This window comes from Gallinula chloropus (genome assembly GCF_964237585.1).
Source record: "Gallinula chloropus genome assembly, chromosome: 1".
Taxonomy (NCBI): domain Eukaryota; kingdom Metazoa; phylum Chordata; class Aves; order Gruiformes; family Rallidae; genus Gallinula; species Gallinula chloropus.
In genome coordinates this window covers 28,751,501-28,769,921 of record NC_140085.1, presented here as the reverse complement: position 1 = coordinate 28,769,921, position 18,421 = coordinate 28,751,501, and the positions used below count along the sequence as shown (strand labels likewise).

General features: G+C 41.0%; 1 protein-coding gene across 1 annotated transcript in view; it reads right to left on the bottom strand.

The window, feature by feature from the left end:
* PTPRR (protein tyrosine phosphatase receptor type R) overlaps nucleotides 1-18,421 on the bottom strand; it is a 152,460-nt gene that overhangs the window by 47,556 nt on the left and 86,483 nt on the right. The window contains exons 5-6 of the mRNA XM_084279488.1: nucleotides 15,275-15,385; nucleotides 8,583-8,845 (exon numbers count right to left, since the gene is read on the bottom strand). Of these exons, the coding sequence (XP_084135614.1) occupies nucleotides 8,583-8,845; nucleotides 15,275-15,385 (374 nt within the window). The remainder of the gene's footprint in view (nucleotides 1-8,582; nucleotides 8,846-15,274; nucleotides 15,386-18,421) is intronic.

The window sequence follows — 18,421 nt, the reverse complement described above, 5'->3', positions numbered from 1 at the left end:
AAGGAATGGCATGATCAGTGAGAAATGCACTCCAAAACAAGATGAAAGGTAAATATTTTTGGTTTTATTTGAAGTTTTACCCTTTTTCAAACATTAATTCAAGATGACTTTTTTATAAAGTCCTCAAATGAAAAACCAACTTCCCTTGTGAATACCAAAACTCTGTATATCTCTGCTATGGATGCTCCCTTCTGCATTGGTTGGTTGTTCAGCTGAAGCCTGTGCCTGTGGGTTCTAGTGAAGGACTCATAAGATGCAATGTATTAAATCCTACTTGCAACCCAATCTTTATCTCATAAAGAAACTTGTTTTTCTCCCACTCTTTTGCATCCCTTTGCATGGCACTTCCAACTCGCCCAGGTGAAAAGGTGATACATTTGGTTGTAAATATCACAGGTGCACACATCCTGCTATGGACTGAGCTGAGATACCCGGAGCATTCAAGTTCAGCTAATGTGCATCTCCTCACTTTCCCGTGTGTCCCACTCTGCCTGTTAGGACACGTGGTGAAGCAGTCACAGAAACCTTGCCCAGGATGGCCAACCAGAGAAACGAAGCAGAGGCAGAGGGTAACCAATCACAGGAAAACTGCTTTGGAGTTTAGTCCTCTGACCAAACAGCATATAAAACCCCAAACTTGCTGCTGGACAAGACAAGGGGATTACTCACACAACTCAAACAACTCACGTGCCCAGGGCAACAATGGACCTGCAATTCCAGGCCTCAAGAAGTATTTAAATATTAACATGGGCATTTCCCCTCCATTCACGAGCCGTGTATGACTTTTCAAAAGTCAGCGGGACGAATCACTGCAAAACCACCAAAACTGTCTACCAGATGGCGGTCACTGATTAATTTGTCTTAACTTAAGCCAAAAAGGAAGAAAATGCGATGGGTGGAGCAGTAAAGACAAGCACAATCAACATCCGACCAAATAGGGTTTCCTGTCACCTTGGGAACGACACTGATTGGCACTGTGGTTTCCTGTGTACAAGCTAAAACCAGTAGCAACTGGAGTAACAAGGATAAACGCCAGATAAGAGACTTGGGAATACAATAAAATTATTATAAAATTCCTGATTAAACTTCAGAAGACAGTAAAGGCAAAACCAAGGGTAGGCACAGGCTGCGTGCTAAACTCAGCGCTCCCCGGCACATAAGAGAAGAGGACTAGAGAGCTGCACCAGAATTTCTCCAAACAAGGGTGGGATAATTTGCCTGAATCATCCACTCCCAGAAATGAATGTCACGTGCTTTGAAGAGCTGTTACTTCTTTGCTAGAGGAGATTAAAAAAAAAAAAGGGGGGGGATGTGGGGCAAACTAAAGCAGAGATGGAGCTCAGGGCAGAAATGTACCTCCTGCTACCTGCGCTCATCTGAAGTAAGTTGCATGAGGTGCTAGAGACACAGGGAGACAGGCTGTGCATTTAAGTTTGGGTGATGGTACACAGTTATTTGCACGTGTTTATTTATATCATAACTCCCGCAGATTTGCTTCAAAGAGCTTTTACCACAGCCAGCCAGGAGTCAAATAGTTAAAATACGTTTTTTAAAGGGTCTTTGTTAGGCTGGTGCCTGAGTTCACTTCCCCTCCAGAGAAAGGGGACAATTCACATTCCTGCCCTCTTCCTACACTGCAGATAAGCAAAGATGTCTGCAGTGGGTCAGACAGAATAGACGTTTGTGCAACTCAGAGGTCCAACCCTTACGACAAGCTTTCAGAGTGACTGTGCACTAACAGAAACATTACACAAATGCCAAGTTGGAGGTAAAGCATTATCCTCTCTCCAGGCATGAAACCACATGCTAAAGCAGACCTCTCGGGTGCTGAGCAGCTCTTCAGAGGTGGATCCACTTCATGCTCCCCATTATTTAGACTAGTTTCTCCCACCTCAGTAGCCCAGGTCACCATCCCTCACCCTCACTCTGTCACAGAGTGTACAGGTGCCGGCAGTCATGGTGTGGCCTTCCAGCGAGCCGAGCTGGCCTGAGGAGGAGGGAAGCCACGACACCGGCCTGCGAGGAGACCCTGTGCTGAGAGGAGCATTACTAAAAGCCACAACCCATTAGCAGCTGCCCACAATCAGGTCTACTCCCCCCATGTCAGCTGCTATACCAGCTGTACACTTCTTCATGTGCAAGCTGCATCCAGAAAAAGAAATTAAACAGTGCCAGGAAATAGTCCCAGACACTGAAACTCAGTAATCGATATTGCTACGTTTCAAGCCTTGCAGCCCTGGCTTGTTTTTAGCTTTTGCCAACAAGAGCGCTCCAAAGCAATTCACTGGCATGGTTAGGGAACCAGTGCAAGCACAAACCATTCCCAGTTGGCGGTCTGCATACAGCCCCCGCTGTTTAAGAGGTAAAGAGAGTTGGCAGCGTGGACACAAACTAATCTGTGCTAGCTGGCCTCAGTGCTGTAAGTGTTTCTGGGTGTATTGAATTTATTAGTGCATCTTACAGACCGCGACAGAATATAGCTGAGAGGTCTGCCAAATGAGAGAAATCCATTTTTAGGTCCTTCAGAAAGTGTTCGCTTGTTGCTTTTTCTCTTTTTTATTGTATTGTCTCACTCTTCTTAAATGATGTGCAGAAGTAGTAGCATGGAGGACTTCTGCTGCACTTCAGGTTAAGGTTCTCATCTTTGCTACATCTCTTCAGATGGACATGCCAGCCAGTCAGTCTCTATCCTGTGCTCAGAAGCATGGCTGGAAGAGGTTTATGTACCATGTCCAAAGGACTAATGAGTTGGTGACAGGGACAGACTGGAGGGCAAGAGTTCCTGCCTCCCACCTCAAACTCAGTTCACTGGTCCCAAGTGTTCTGCAAATTCCTTCTGATAGGATATCACCGTAAAATTGTTCTCCAGCTAGAGCTTTTGTGTTGGCACATAGCTGTGCTTTGAACAATTACACTGACATTTTCCTGAAAACAATCCCTAGGATTTAAAATAAGAATGCAGAAAGCATATTCAGCTCCACACAATAGGGTAAATTTATCCTCCAAATCTATGCAAAGCTAGTATATTTTAGCCAGGAAATTCAAGGCCCCTTCCTGTAAATATATTAAGTTCCCATGCTTGTGTCATAAACTGCAAAACCTGGCATGTTTACAGTAGCCTAACGGCAAGGTGCTGCATTCTGAGCATTGCTTGACATGATTACTCACAACGGACGGTTTTCTATAGAGATAACAGATCAGCAAGACCATAATTGTATTTGCAGCAACCGTGCACTGTGATCTGAAAATCAGAGCAGGAGGACTGTTGGATATTTTTCTCATCTATTAGAGCCGAGATTTGGTTGAAGTGATAACCTGAGATGCAGCTGCCATTATATTAATGAAGTAAAGAGCATATCAGATATTATACCATGTTTCTAACATTTCTTACGAGGTTGAACCAGGGCCTATATTTGGTACACAGCATTGTTAATATAATGATTCATTTTAACAGATACTGTTTTTTCTAACACTGGGAAGAAAAGGTATTATGGTTAGTGTTTGTTATCCACAGCGTTTGTCAGCAGATGGCAACTGACAGGGCCCAAAAACTGTATAGGTGTCCAGAACAATAGTTTAATTGGTGTGTCTATGCAGAAGAACTATTAAAAGAGAAAAATAATTTTCAGTATTATCACAGGTAGAATTTTCTTCTACCTGCAAGCTTGAAGTCCAAACTGCCCACAGTTTTCTCTTAAAGGTGTCAAATACAAGATGTTCCTGAGGAAGGGTGCCAAAGGCAGACCGAGAGCAATAATTACCCTCATCAACTGATCAACTGAGTGACTATATGTGTATCTCTTTCTAAAACATTTCTGATTCAAACTTTGTATTTTGTCAGTGAGTCCCACAGACTACTATGGGTTAAGTGATTTTTTTTTTCAAAATTAGTCTAAAATGTATTGCCTTTTCCATCAGAATCTCTTTTCCTCCCATGTTATAAGGAAATGGGAGATGGGCATTTAACAGCTTTATCATACACAGTATTTTGACTTTTATTTCATTATACTTGGTTAGCAATACTCACTGTATGTCCAGTGAATACTTATTAGAACTGGAGAAAAGTATTCTGCTGTCAGTTTACAGGCATCTTGAGGATGGTAAGAGAAATTTCACTGATTACAGCCTACTACGTGTGGCATAGGGATTTTATAGCGTTGCTCTGCTGTGCGGCGAAAAGTAGCATCATGCAGAGTTCTCAGAATCAGAGTCCAAGCCAAGATTCAGTGCTATCTATTACGCTTGTAGGGAGTTACAGTTGACAATGATTTGGGTGATTTCCCCCCCTGCTATTCTCAATTCTCATGCTTACTGATTTTCTCTAGAAGTTGTAGGCTTGACTGAACACCTATCAGAGTAACCTGCCCCATCTGTAGCTCAGTGATGTCAGGGAGAAGCCCTCTCCCCTCCGGTTTTGCTCACACTGGTGATGCCTGACTGACTTACCTTTTGTAGAGTATTTTCTGTTTTCCTGTGTCCTAGCTGTGCTTCCATTCCATCACAGGATTTTTTAATTTCACATTAAAAAATATTTTATTATTTCATTTGCCTGCCATTTTGTTTCTCTATCTGCCAAAATCTTTTTCTGTTATGTTCTCCACTCTTTTCTATTTATTTGCAGAGAAGAAAAATAGCATGAGACAGACTTAAAATGTTACTTGGTCTGAATGCTTCATGCCCGTAGTACCTCCCTTTTAGACAGAATAATTTTCCATTGAGTATTAACAGACTGAGAAAACATAGTGCTGTGATTTTTTCCACTGATTATTTAGATGTAATAGCCACAGTTTTAGGTATTTGTGGCTGGGATGGAATACAAATTCTCAAGAAGGCTTTCCAAAGCACTGTTTGTGTTTTTTAACACACAGAGTAGAAGAGTTCTTTTCCAGATTTTCTTTTCTTTTATGTACTTTTGAATGCTAGATAGTAACTAATTTGAACAATTAGTATATTGTGCACTAGTCACTTGAAACAAAATTGTCCTAGTCACAAGTAATACCAGAACTAAGACTCACAGCAGCAGTGGCAGAGGAAAAAGTAAATCTAATTGGAGAACAAGTGAATACTGCACTGGTGCGGTAACTTATTTATATTCATATCCCCACCATGCCTGTGCTTTAGCAACTCACTGGTTGTTCTAAGAATTTTCAATGCTTGACATGTCAGAATGAAATTTAAAATATCACATCCCACTTCACTAGATTCTGGTTTTGGCTAAGATCGTTCAGATCAAGAGGAGTTTTGGGCCAACCAGCTGAATAAAATGAAGCTTTATTCTGCTGAAGAAAAAAGTATGTATTATTCACATAAACCTATAAAAGCCTAACTAGAAAAATAAACGCTGATGCAATATTCATGGATATGCTTATGGAAGAGAAAAGGATCATTTAGGTCCTAAATTCAGGCGCTGGTGCTATGATATTGTGACGGTTCATCACCAAAGACACCCACAAGAGAGCAATATCAGCTCTCCCGCTCCTTCGGTCAGTAACAGCGCTGTGTGGGTTGCCAATGGAGAAGGTCTTTGCTGCAAAGAAGCAGCAGTTGTGAAGACACCAGAAGGGAACAACCTGGAGGCATTCTGCACTGAATGATCCAGAGGCTGCCAGGAGGCTCCAAAGACAGCCCTTCACTTGCCTGCCCCAGCACCTATCATCAATGGTCATAGAAAAGGGTAAGTGCCTCTTTGTTCAGCCCTCCTACATCCACACCTGTCGGTCCATCCTCCTCTCTTGGCCACCAATGCTCCATCTCTTCCATGACCTCACTCTGCACACAGACACACATCCCTGATCAGCATCCAGGAAAATCACTCAGATTCTGAGGCTGCCAGGTCAATTATCTTCTGTACTGTGTGACCACCTTCTCTCCTCCAAGAACCTCAGACAAAGAGGAGAACACCTTGATGAAAGGCCACATTGGCACTAGATATGGGGAGGCTGTAGGTGCTGGAGGAACAGAGGAGGCAGTGCAGCCCAGTGTCTCGAGCTGTCCCCTTCCCCGCAGCACACTCACTCACAACTCAAGACACCAAGCACTGGGGTATGTGTCACATAAAAATCATCTGCAGTGTTCTATACATTTGATAGTGCAAATGTTTCTGTTGAGGAAGCTATACCTTATAAAATAACTGAGTAAGAACCTTTCCAGATAGGCAGAAAAAAGAAAAATGTACACGGACGTGGCTCCAGTACTTAAAAGCAAGATGCAGTTGAAGAAGCTGGACAAACTTTCTGGAAACATTTTGATCTATGGACACTTGTTGATTAACAGTTTGTCTGGCTCTGTAACAGCCAGTGCTATTTATGTTTTAAATGAAAAGTTTCAGAGGGCCAGATGCTGACATGGTGCTTTGTGAAAACTCTGTGATAAGTTTGTCAAGGAGTTCCCATATCCATACCAGCCTAACAAGAGCTTCTTCCTCTGTCAGAAACCAAAATCAGGGTAACAAAGATTATTGAATTGGTGCCACCAAGCTGTGGCTATGAGCAGGAGGTGACCTCCAGGCTTGATCCCACTACTGAGAGAAAAAGGGCTGTGAGCAGACTTTTTTATAGTGTACAGACCCATGCTGTAAGTTCCACCGCTCCCATCTGTGACAGGAATAGCACAAGGTTGCCAAGTGCAAGGTTGTTGTAGGGGGAAAGGTGGAGACGAGTTTTAAACTATCCACATTCCTGGTCATTAGATGATGTCTGAAGCAGAATGTGTTGTTGTATTGTTCTGCTTTGCCTCCAATACTTGTATGTGTCAAAATGCGTGAATTTGCTCATAGAACAGGATATAGTAAATAAGTAAATAAATAAAATAGAATAATAGATGCCTCTTTCAGAAGAATAGAAGACAACCTATTCCCTAAAGTTCTCTCCCTCACATCCCCAGACCTGCGTATCAATGAGCTTGAAATAAAACACCATTTCTTAGAAGTGGACATGTGCTGATAAGGTGTAAATGTGTTAAATGTAACAAAAAGAACTTCAGAATGGAACATTATCACAACTGCTTTCACTTTTTCACAATGTCATATTAGTGTTCTCTTATATTAGAAACCAAAGTGTTCAGTTTCTTCAACGCCTTTTTCCTTAGGAATAAGCTGAAATGCCTGGTTTATTTGATCAAACATCAGGTCTGTATTCCTTCTTGTGTCTCAGCTCTCCATTTTGATATATCTGACTAAGAACTTTAGCCTTCCAAAGGACAAAATTTGGAATAACACTATTAAATACTGAGTTCCTATCTGTGGTGGTGGAAATAAAGATCCTAGCTTAATAGTTTTTATTTCTTCATTTGAACAATGAAAAATATTTTTCCCCACTCTTTAAGTACAAACTCCCTCTACAAATCCCTTCACCACAATCCCTTTCAACTATCACATATGCTATGTTAGGTACCAGGTATTATGAACCAGTTATGTGATCCCCATGCCCATGTGCTTTATTTTTAGGATCTTGTGGATCTTGCTCTCACAACTATCAAAATGCATTTATTTTCTTCCCCTATTCCTTATTTTTTTTTAGCTGCAGTGATATTACTACACGTTTTATGACAGCTCTGCCTTTCAGCATCTTTTACTCATGGCAGAATCAGTCCCCCTCCCTTAGCTCTGTGGCTCATAAAGCCATTGATAAAATCTCTGTCATTGAAATCCTGTGGTTCAGGCTGAATCAGGGTTACTGTTCAACTCTGAGAGTCCCCATGGACAAGGCTCTGCTTGGTCTCCTTTTCATTTTGATTTCCCTGTCATATCTGCGTGGCGTCTGTTCTTTCATTTATCTCTTGTGCCGGGGCAGAAGAGTTCAGCTGGATGGCTGCATGCTACGTTAGCTATTCAGAGCACTGATGCTTCATGAAAGAGGCCTGCAGCCATCAGGCAAGAAATTATATAGGTTTCTGACAGAGGAGAGGCAGATGTCAGCATGCATTCTCCTGCGGGAAGAGTAACTAGTTTTGTCAAAAGAGCACTGGCCCAGTTTTTGAAAGGTAGAATGAGTGGCAAGGTTTGGTGCCCAAGTGTTTCTGAAGAGCTGTGCACGAATAATTTCTTTCTCTTTTTTGTAACTGTCTCTTGACCACCACAGAAATCTGGATTTAAGAAGAAAAATTATCTAAACGTCATAATGGAAATGCTGTATGAGATTGGTAAACCCACTCAATAGGTGCAAATATTTCTTCCTTCTAAGTTTTCCATGTGCTATGGACTCCCTGACAATGAGGATGTTTTTGCTGGCAAAACTTAACCAGCTCTTGTACTCTCTGTGAGGATCTCCAGGATCAAAACAGGCAAAAATCAATGGAAAATAAAAAATAATTTCCTTGGAGTAATTTTTGGAAAGGGGAAGGGAAAGTAGCAAAAAGAATCCCAGTACTGCAGTTAATCTCGGCTCAAACCTCTGGACCCTTGCTCATATGAAAAGGAAAGGAGAGGATACCCATGAGACAGATATTAACGCACCAAAACTGCACTTCTCAGATGTCCTTATGGCAAAGCCTCCCATTCATTGTTAGCAAATATGTATACAAAATCATGCAGCATGAGTAGAGCAAAGGAGAATAAATCTCCAATGTGGCAGGCACCACCCTACCTTTCCTGGAGCCCCACGGGTTTCATTCTGAAAGGAGACGGACTGGCACATAGGGGAGGTTTCAGCTCAGGAACACATTGGCCTTGAGGATCCACTACAACATTGACAACCTTTGGAGCCTGTTCAGGCTGGACCATGCTGTTGGTGGTCTTATGCTCGGACTGAGATGTCTGCAGCGGAAGGGGTGAGAGGTGGATCTCCTGCTTCTTTTCCTTCTCTTGTCTCAGTGACAACTGGATCTTCTCCTTTAATCTGTACAGAACCTACAGAAACAGAAAGGAAAGCCCAATCTCAATTCCAGGTAAACAAGGCAAGGAGAGTATAACAAATCCTGGATAAGATTGATATACGTGGCTTTCATTCCTAGAAGGTAAGGCACAGGTTGTGTTACACGGCGTTTCCCACAGCAGGATAAGTATTTCCATTACGTAAACCATGGTGTGTACACGTGGGCAGTAGAGATGTTGACAGCTCTCACTGTGAGCCAGTAATTATTTGTAATACCAGCAGTTGTATTATTAAAGGAGCAAATAGCATAGAATGGAAAATAGTTACAAAAGACACTGTCAAGAACTGATAAATAGAGTAATTGTAAAAAAAAAAAAAAAGTAAGAATTTTAACTCAAGAGCAGTAAGGGCACAAAATAAAATAGCTGTTCATGGTATATCCAGGCACATGTCTAATTACAGCAGCCTCAATTTGTTTTAGAGCAGATGTTCATAAAAGCTCTTACTTATTTTGCGTGGAGCTGATGGTTGAACAGAGAAACTTTACTAGCCTACTTTCGGGATGGTAGGCTGCTGCTACTCTGAAATACTCCTCAGGATAAGGATATCCCTCAATAATAACCTGTTGTGGAATAAAGTTGAAGAGAAGCCTGGCCTGTGAAGCTATTAGCATCTGTTCAGAAAAGTGTGTCTTACAAATTACCAATAATTTGATGTCTGAATATACACTAATACCAGGATTCTCTGTCCACCTATTGCATATAAAATTGGATGTCAGATATGTGCAGCAAAAGCTTTCCAGAAGTTGTACGGTTCCTCTTCCCCTGCACGTCGTGCTGATGTTGCTGTGTACAGGCTTGGTGAGGGCTGGCTGGTAGCGTGTGCCTAGTAATGTCACTCCAGAGGAACTCGTGTTATGCCTGTTTAACACATCTTTCCTCTCAGGAGGGGAATGCAAAAACAACTTCTGAGCCATAGTGGTGTCATTTTAAAAATGTGCCTCACAGTCTGTGAAACTTAGAGAATTACTGTTGCAAGTACTGTGTGCGGAAGGGGGTGAAAGGCACTTACAGGGCTTTTGTAGGTGTCTGTAGTAGTACTCTGCTTCATCTGGTGCCATAAAGCATCTGAATTGAATCCTGGTTTGCAAAGCCATAAAGACAAAGCCTAGACCAAGGTATTTTCCTGCTGCAGGTCGGAAGCTCTTTGACAGCTGTTGCCCCAAAAGCACCATATAAAGGTCTATCACTCTGCAGCCTTCCAGTGAAGACTGGATATATTAGATGGGTTTGTTTTTTCAAGGATTAGCATTAGAGGGTTAGCTGGGCACTGACCTAATGTCATTAGGAATACACCCATTAAACAAGACTTAACTAAGTAAACCATCTGTTCATTCAGAAGAATTTAGAATTAAATTGCATGGGTAAGATAAGCTGCTCTTTGCCATTATTTTGCTGAAAAAACAGCCCTACTGTTAAGCACGGACACAGGTATCAGTAAAGATAAAACAGGCTTGAAATACTTTTGCCCTTTTTCCCTCCAGTGATTGCTTTGGTCTTTTGCTTCTGATAACCCAACGATATACAGCTCGAACATTCACAGTCATGACAATGTTAACCATATCTTCTTGTTACTGATATATTTTGACATAGTTTCACTCCTTGGAGACCCAGGTAATTATGTTTTTTACTTCCACAAACATGGACTAGTATTATTTCATATCCTTTTTAATGCCTTATTATTAGTTCCTAGGAAAGAAGGTAGTCTGCCACCAGCTGAAGCTGAGAAAAAGCTCAGAAACCACATTTGATCTAAGAGCTAAAAAACTTTCCTCAGAAAGTGTAGTCAGGACCATCGTGTTTTTTAATGAATTCCAGGTTAAAGTCAAGCAAACAGAAATTACAGTGGTCAACCCAATCACCAAGCTCTGCAAAGGGAACAATTTAGCTGTACTCATATTTTGAATCAGTATAAACACATTGGTCAGTATGGATAGAAACACATATGAAACCCCTAAATTAGGAAAACTGATGTTTTACTGATACCCCAGGAAATTCATTGTGAGGATAATCAAGAGGCATGGAGTAAATTAATAACATGAAGTATTATTTTTCAGGACACACAGGGTGGGTCACTTGTAATATTTTCATGTATTAAGCCTAGGATTGAAAGCCACAGTCCAAAAGGAAAAAATAAGTCTTCATTCTGCCTCCTCTCTAACTCAGCTTATATAGAAGAATAACAGGGTGCTGACAGCATGACGTTCACTCCTTACAGCTCTGCTTAGATTTCTGCAAAGGCAAACTGACATGTTATGCCCTAGCTTGGCCAGTGCCTCCTACCTACCCATTCAAACTACCAGTGTAAACTGCTTTTATTCATCTTCAGAGATTGTCAAGAAATCCCAATGAAAACAATGTCTCCAGGATGAAGATCTTGATAGTGGTTATGTGGAGCAGTGATATGGAAACTCACCTGCCTAGAAATGTTTTTAGTGCCCAGGATTGTACAGTAAAATCTCACAGAAACCATGGAAATTAAGACAGTTCAGTCTAATTAAAAGCATTGTCTCTAACAAGTACTTACAGACATGTGTGATAGGCTGTGTGTGCATTGCTGCATGAGCAGAGCTACTGTGTATGTGTACACGTGAGAAGAAAATCAGCCATCAAAATTTCCCTCAAACCCCAGGGAAGGGATGAAAGACCAAAAACAGGACAGATTTTAATTGTGGTGTTTGATGTGTTACTGGGAGGCATTTCGACATCATGGTTTAAATGCACTACAAAAAGTTTTGTAGAAGCAGAATAAAAGAATTCAGGCAATCTAGGACTAGTTAATAGACAAATCCTCTAATTTTAAGTGGGCTTAGACACTCATGCAGTATGATAAAAAGACATACTGTTAATTTTAAGTCTTTAAACTGGCAAAAGCCAAAGTTGATAGGCTTGTATTAGTTAGCTGTATATACATACTTGTATTGCTTCTATAATCAAAGTGCTTTCAGAAGTCCTCACCACTTCATAAATCCTGAAACTTGCAAGTTTAAGAGCAAGAGAGAGGTCATGGGAAAATTTGATGCTGGAATGCATTTTTTTGGTTATTCAATATTCTTTTTGTTAATTCTAAAGTAAAATCCAGAAAATTGAAAACATATTTATCATTTAAGTAGCTATGGGCCCAAAATGTCAAATAATGGTTGATAACTCATGCAATGCTGCAGATAGTAGTAAAAATTTAGATCATCACAGTTTGTTGATGAGGCAAAGTTCATGGAATCACAAATTCATAGAATAGTTTAAATTAGAAGGGACCTTTAAAGATCACCAATTACAATGCCCCTGCCATAAGCAGGAACATTTTTCAGAAGACAGGTTGCTCAAAGCTCATGTCTTTCATTATTTGAAAAAAAAAATCCTACTTTTTGATTATTTTTTTCAGTGGGAAAAAGAAAAATGTTCAGAGGTCCTTCTTATCATAACTAGCTACAAATATTTCATAATTTGAAGGTGATACTTCCAGATTACTCGACAGACACTTACACATATATATTAAAAAAAAAATTGCAAACATACTGTTTTATTTAAGCAGGCAAAATCAGTAAGAAATATGACAGCAAATAATTTAACCCACTGTCAAATACTGTAAAAATTTCATCGATTTGGTGATGGCTCAGTTATTTCTCTGTGTAAAATAAAAAAATGCAGAGACCTGTTTTACAGAGGAATGTTAAAAATATTTATTCTCACTTTGCTTGGCAAACTTTATAAATGATGTATGATGCTCCCAGTGGAAGTGAGCCCATGGTCAGCCCACGATGAGGATAGCAATGAGCTGTGTGCTTACTTCCATATATGATGAATTGGTCCTGGGATGCAAGAGGTTCCCATACCACAACAATGAGGAGTTGTTGATACATAAAAAGGCTTCAGAGATACAATTTGCAAGTTTGAATTGAGCTCATGTGCTGCTGTATTACACTGTTTAGCGATACTCTGCACTGTAGATTTTTATGTATAGAAGCCAGATATTTGTTAAAATCCAGCCAAACGTTAAGAAGGCTTAAAGCTGTTAAAGCACAGCATGCTTTCAGCACAGTGAATGCAGGCTAAGTTTTCTGCTTTTGGACCCTCTAAACTACAAATAACCACATATGGACAGACAGGCACCCACCCTGTAACTTGAAAGAAAAAAGGCCACATTTTGTTGGTCTCATATGGTTGCTGGAGACCAAGCTACTTAGGATGAGCCCTTGTGCCTTATGCTGAAAGTAAATGTTCTGATAGACTGCAATGGCTGCATTTGAAGAACTGACTTCCTACTTTTCATAAATCTGCCTCTCTGCCACACATAAAGTGGGATGAAAAAGAATGTGACCTGGTTTTTGCCTTACAGATTGTCTGTACTCCATGTATCACCAAGTCCTAGATAAATCTGAGGCAGCGTCCATTTACACAGCCTAAACAGTAGCTCACATAAAGATAGAGGTTGGACCTGGGAGGGGACAGGAAGGGGAATGCTTGCAGAGAAGGCCACAGCATCATAGTAAATCCATCTGGAACAGAGTTCAAAGAGTTTACTAGTATTAACCTCTGCCTTAAATCCAGATCAGCTGCACCCAAACTATTCCTGACAGATGGTTGCCTAGTCCCTTAATGGGTAAAAACACCTGAGCTTCCCTAAGAAATGCACTCCAGGGTCTAGTGACCCATACAATAACCATCATTTTTCTAATGAGTCAGCCAAGTCACCCTTTCAAAAAATTACTTCTTTTCCAGTCCCCAGTGGAGAAAATACCTTCTTCCTTACCACAGCCTTTGAAATCTTTCTGTGTTTGAGAACTACCGTGTTTCTCTTTGCTCTGTGTCCAGTTCTGGGCTCCCTGGTATAAAAAAAGACAGGGACCTCCTTGAGAGAGTCCAGAGAAGGACTACGAAGATGATTAAGGGCCTGGAACATCTCCCCTATGAGGAAAGGCTGAGTGAGCTGGGACTGTTCAGTCTGGAGAAAAGAAGACTAAGGGGGGACCTAACTAATGTTTATAAATACCTTAAGTATGGGATGCAGGGGGAATTGGCCAGCCCCTTGTCAGTGGTCTGTGGGGACAGTAAAAGGGGCGATGGCTGCAAGTTGGAGCACAGGAAGTTCCGCACCAACATGCGGAAGAACTTTTTCACAGTGAGGGTGACAGAGCCCTGGGACAGGCTGCCCAGGGAGGTGGTGGAGTCTCCATCTCTGGAGATATTCAAGACCCGTCTGGACGCCTATCTGTGCAATATGAGCTGGGGAGCTGCTTTGGCAGGGGGGTTGGACTTGATCTCTCGAGGTCCCTTCTAACCCCTATGATTCTGTGATTCTTTTCTCTGTCATAAACAAGCCAAATTATTTAATGTCTCCTGTATGTTTGATCGCTCTTGTATCTTGTATATTCAGTAATGACAAACATATCTGCTTCTCCAAAGTTAAGTCTGAATGAAAGTTAGTACTTCTGGAATTACCCTCTGATTTTTGAGTGGAGATCACTAGGAAGTAGAAACTACATAAAGCAACAAATTCAGTGAGAAAATAAGTGCTTTTCAAATCTTAGGGAGCTGTTAAAAGATTAAATAAAATTTTGTAATAAATGTAATCATTTACTAATATCTTCAGTTTAAACTTTCTTTCCATCTTAAGTTTGTGAGTGGGAAATCCCAGCAGGTTAAAGAAAATGAATGTGTTTGAAAGCAATATATCCCAAAAGACTCCAAGATACTACATGTTCATAAATGCTGAAAATTATCATAGAATTCAGTAAACTCTTACATTTATGCACCCTGGGAGACACTACATTGGAAAAAATGCAAAAAATACCCTGTGAAAGTAATTTGTGGCGTAGTGTTCTCACCTGTGTGACCCTTGCATGTCTCATATGCAGCATATTAGAAGCACATCTAATGCTCAGAAACTTGACCACTGAACTCATACAACGTGAATAGCAAAGTTGTTAAAAAATAGGATACTCCTTCAAATATTTAATAGTAGTTTCAGTTTAAAATGTGTATATTTGATACAAGAATGCTAACACAGACTCTTAACAACTGTGCATCGACAGTATTCTATCAATGTGATGTTGATTCAAACTGAAAGACAGCTAATGCAACTTCAGTGATCCTTGGACCTTAGTAAGATTGAGAAGCCATCAGTCATGTCACTACAGTCATCCTGCAGATATAAGAGCCCTGGCATTTATTTCTTCAGAATCTTTCTGGTTACATTCTTCAGCTGAACTCAAAATATATCAAGAAATGTGGTTCTTCAAACTTTGGCTTCAGAGCATTATGGAAGTGACCAACTGTTACCCTGTAGCTGAGTTTATAATAGCTTTGAGAAAACACCTCTCATACAAAGAATGAGTGACTCTATCCTTCAGACTGCAAAAAGCATGAAGTAAGGAACAGCAAAGAAAAGGTAAAAAGGAAACTTACCATTAAACAAGTTACTAGAATGACGAAGATGCTGAGGAATATGACAACCGCATAAAATCCTTCTTTGCTCCAGATTTTGTCTGCTTCACGCTGGCCTTGCAAAACATTTTTCTTTTTTAAGCAATAAAACAGAAAGAGGAAGAGAAGAAAAGTTACACGGCAGTGTGCACAGATTAAATACCTCTCCTCAGGCATTAATCACCCTCCCCAGCTTTGTCACAGTTCACATTCCACAGTATATGGCACTCACTTTGAACGCTGCTGTTTGCACACCCACCTCGGCTATGCACCCCGCCTGCACCCCGTGTGTCCATGAGCGGGCATGCCTGCGACCCAGGGGGTCTTCACTCTAGGTGAGATGGTCCAAAACCTCTATGGCTGCTGAGATAATCCCCCACCAGGAGCCATGAGCTGGTTGAAGGTAAGCAAACGCGACTCGCAGTCCTTCTTGGAAACTACCTGGCTTGTCAGGTGAAAGGGCAGTGCTCCTGCGTGGGCTGTGGGAACTGCTCGCCCTGCCTCTTTCTCCCCAGTGTTTATCTCCAGCCCTAGCACCCATGTGCCAGCCTTGGGACTGTTTATACTTGGCACAGGAGTGACGAGCAGGTGACTTGCCAGTTTTTCCTTCATGAGCTGGGAAGCCCTGACACTGTCATCTTTAGAGTACACACACATACATACATGTGTATATGTAAAACTTCCTGATTATGCTGGAAGTAATCTCATTACCCATCTATCTATAATTCTGATAATGCTTAAAGTAATCTCATTATCTTTGGGTTCCTGCTGATATTACATTTCTAAAGCAGCTGTACACACTAAAATTTCCAGAACTCCTGCAGAACTCCTGGGGATTATGAAATAATAATAATTGTAAAAGCATTTATTTTTGGCTTTATTGCAGTGTGGGGACTTGGTTGGGCTATTAAATTACCACAATTTCACTATGCTTCCAAATAGACATATGGTAGTAGAAACAGGGCACATGTACCCTCAGTCTAACTGAAATGTAATATTTTGAATAAAGTATGTTGGCTTGTGTTTTCATGACCGCAGCTTCATTAGATATTGCTCCCCCCATTTCCAGCTACTTGCTTTTCTTTTCTTAATTGTGTATTTGCAATGCAGTTCTCAGACTGAGTAAAAAGTTACTTTCTTAAATTCTGGTTTCTACTGTAAATGTCCAAGGTCTTTGTGTTTCCCTTTCACTGAAATTCCCCAGTGGCTTTAATTAAACTTCTCATTTAACAAGTGAGTTGTCTACCTGTCTTAAGGTGGCCTTATCTTCTGCTCTGGGGAAATTGTGTGAGAGTTCCTCCATTTAAAGATGAGTGGCTGCTCATTGGACCTGTGTAACTGCAGGGACACTCCGGCACTTTACATGGTTACTTCATGCTCCAAAGTCTGCTTAGCCACCAATTAACTTGTTCTTTTGTCATATATCAGTTAATATATTGAGGCAACTCCTCATGTCCATCAGCCTCCTAAACACAGGAAGTCCTGATGAAGTTGAATTCATGCATAGAGGATTGCTGAGGAGGAAATCATAGCCCGGTGAAGAGTGGACAAACCTACAAAAACCTGTTGGATGCTGGATCCAAATGTAGTTTTCATGGTCCGCCTTTCACCACAGGAGGACCTTTTTTGCTTTAAAAAGGGCCAGGACAATGCAAATTAAAGTCACTCCAGATGCAAGACAGTTCACAGATCACACTGCCACATTTAGAGAAGTATTTAGTAGCTTGGTTACCCAGGCTTGATTGCTAAAAAAATAATAATGCATGTGTACAACCTGGAGTGGACTGAGTTTTCTTTGGAAGTCATAGCCCTAGGCAGTGGAATGGAAAGCCTGTATTCCCTTCTGCTAAACTACAGAAACAATTAGAAAACTTCACGTGTGTGTGTGTGTTTGGGTGTGTGTGTTTGGGTGTCTGTGTGTGAAATTATGCCGTGTTTCATGATCTGGGCTTAAAAGTATTGCAGTTATAGACAGCTAATAAAGTTTGCAAGTGTCAGCCTTGTGTTTAGTGAGCAACTTAAAAACCAGGGCTTTCAAAGACAAGCTGGAAATCTGGTGAATTATTTCTGAAAAAACTGTTCCTAGAGATACTCAAACAGTATTGCCACTCTAATGGGGTGCAGCTCTCCATGCAATCTGCTGCCTCAGCACAGCAAGGTTATTCTGCTGTGCTCACGGAACAGGACTCAGGTCCCAGTACTGGCTCAGAGCCTAAATCTGCAGCTGCTCCGCACTTGGGGCGGCTCCTGTTGAGCTCCATGGGAATCCCACGGTGACAGCAGCAGCTGCAGCTCTGGCCCATTAGCTATAAACCAAGTGTTTGACCCTGGGTGGGTTACCTGATGGCTTTCTGGTGTTTCAGCTCTCCCAGGAGGAAATCTAGATAAAAAGCAGGAGGTGGAGGAGAATTGGCCATGCTGACCTTTTGTAAGAGAGCAGATGAGGGTTTTTTTTGAACCTCTTCACTGAAAGGACAAATACATTAAAAAGTAAATTAAGAGCAAATAGGATTTTTTGACTCTGTGGGTGAGAAACTTAAATGACCTGTAATTTATTGTGTTACCAAACTTTTAAAATGTTTTATAATAGATTTCATATACATAACTGACTCTAAGAGAATTAATCTCTATGATGTCTGTTGAATGGCAAGTGTATTAAGGATTTGCCTTTACCTGATTTGTCTTTCTAAAAATAAATTTTAAAGAATATTAATAAATCCTATAAAAAGGGTAAAAAAAAAGTATTCCACAACTTCCACATACCTGACACATCAGTTTGAAACACTTTAGTTGTACCTTCACCTAACCAAGGGAATCTCTCCCCCAGATCTAACTGCAGGACAGCAGAATCATTGCTTAAGCTGCCGACTAATGACAGTAAATGAGTCATCTCATGACCATGATAAGCAATTGCTTTCTGAAACGTCACTGTTGTTCATTCAGAACTTTGGTCCTTGGTCTGGGAGAACAGATAAGATGGATAGTAACTGCCACGCTCACTACAAATTGTTTATGCCCAGGAAAGAAGCTTGCAGGATGGCCAAATGCTAGGGAAAAGGTGAAAAAAGAGAGGATTTGTGTCCACAGCAATAGGCAATAAGCCTCCTGCATGGAGATGTGTTGTGTCTC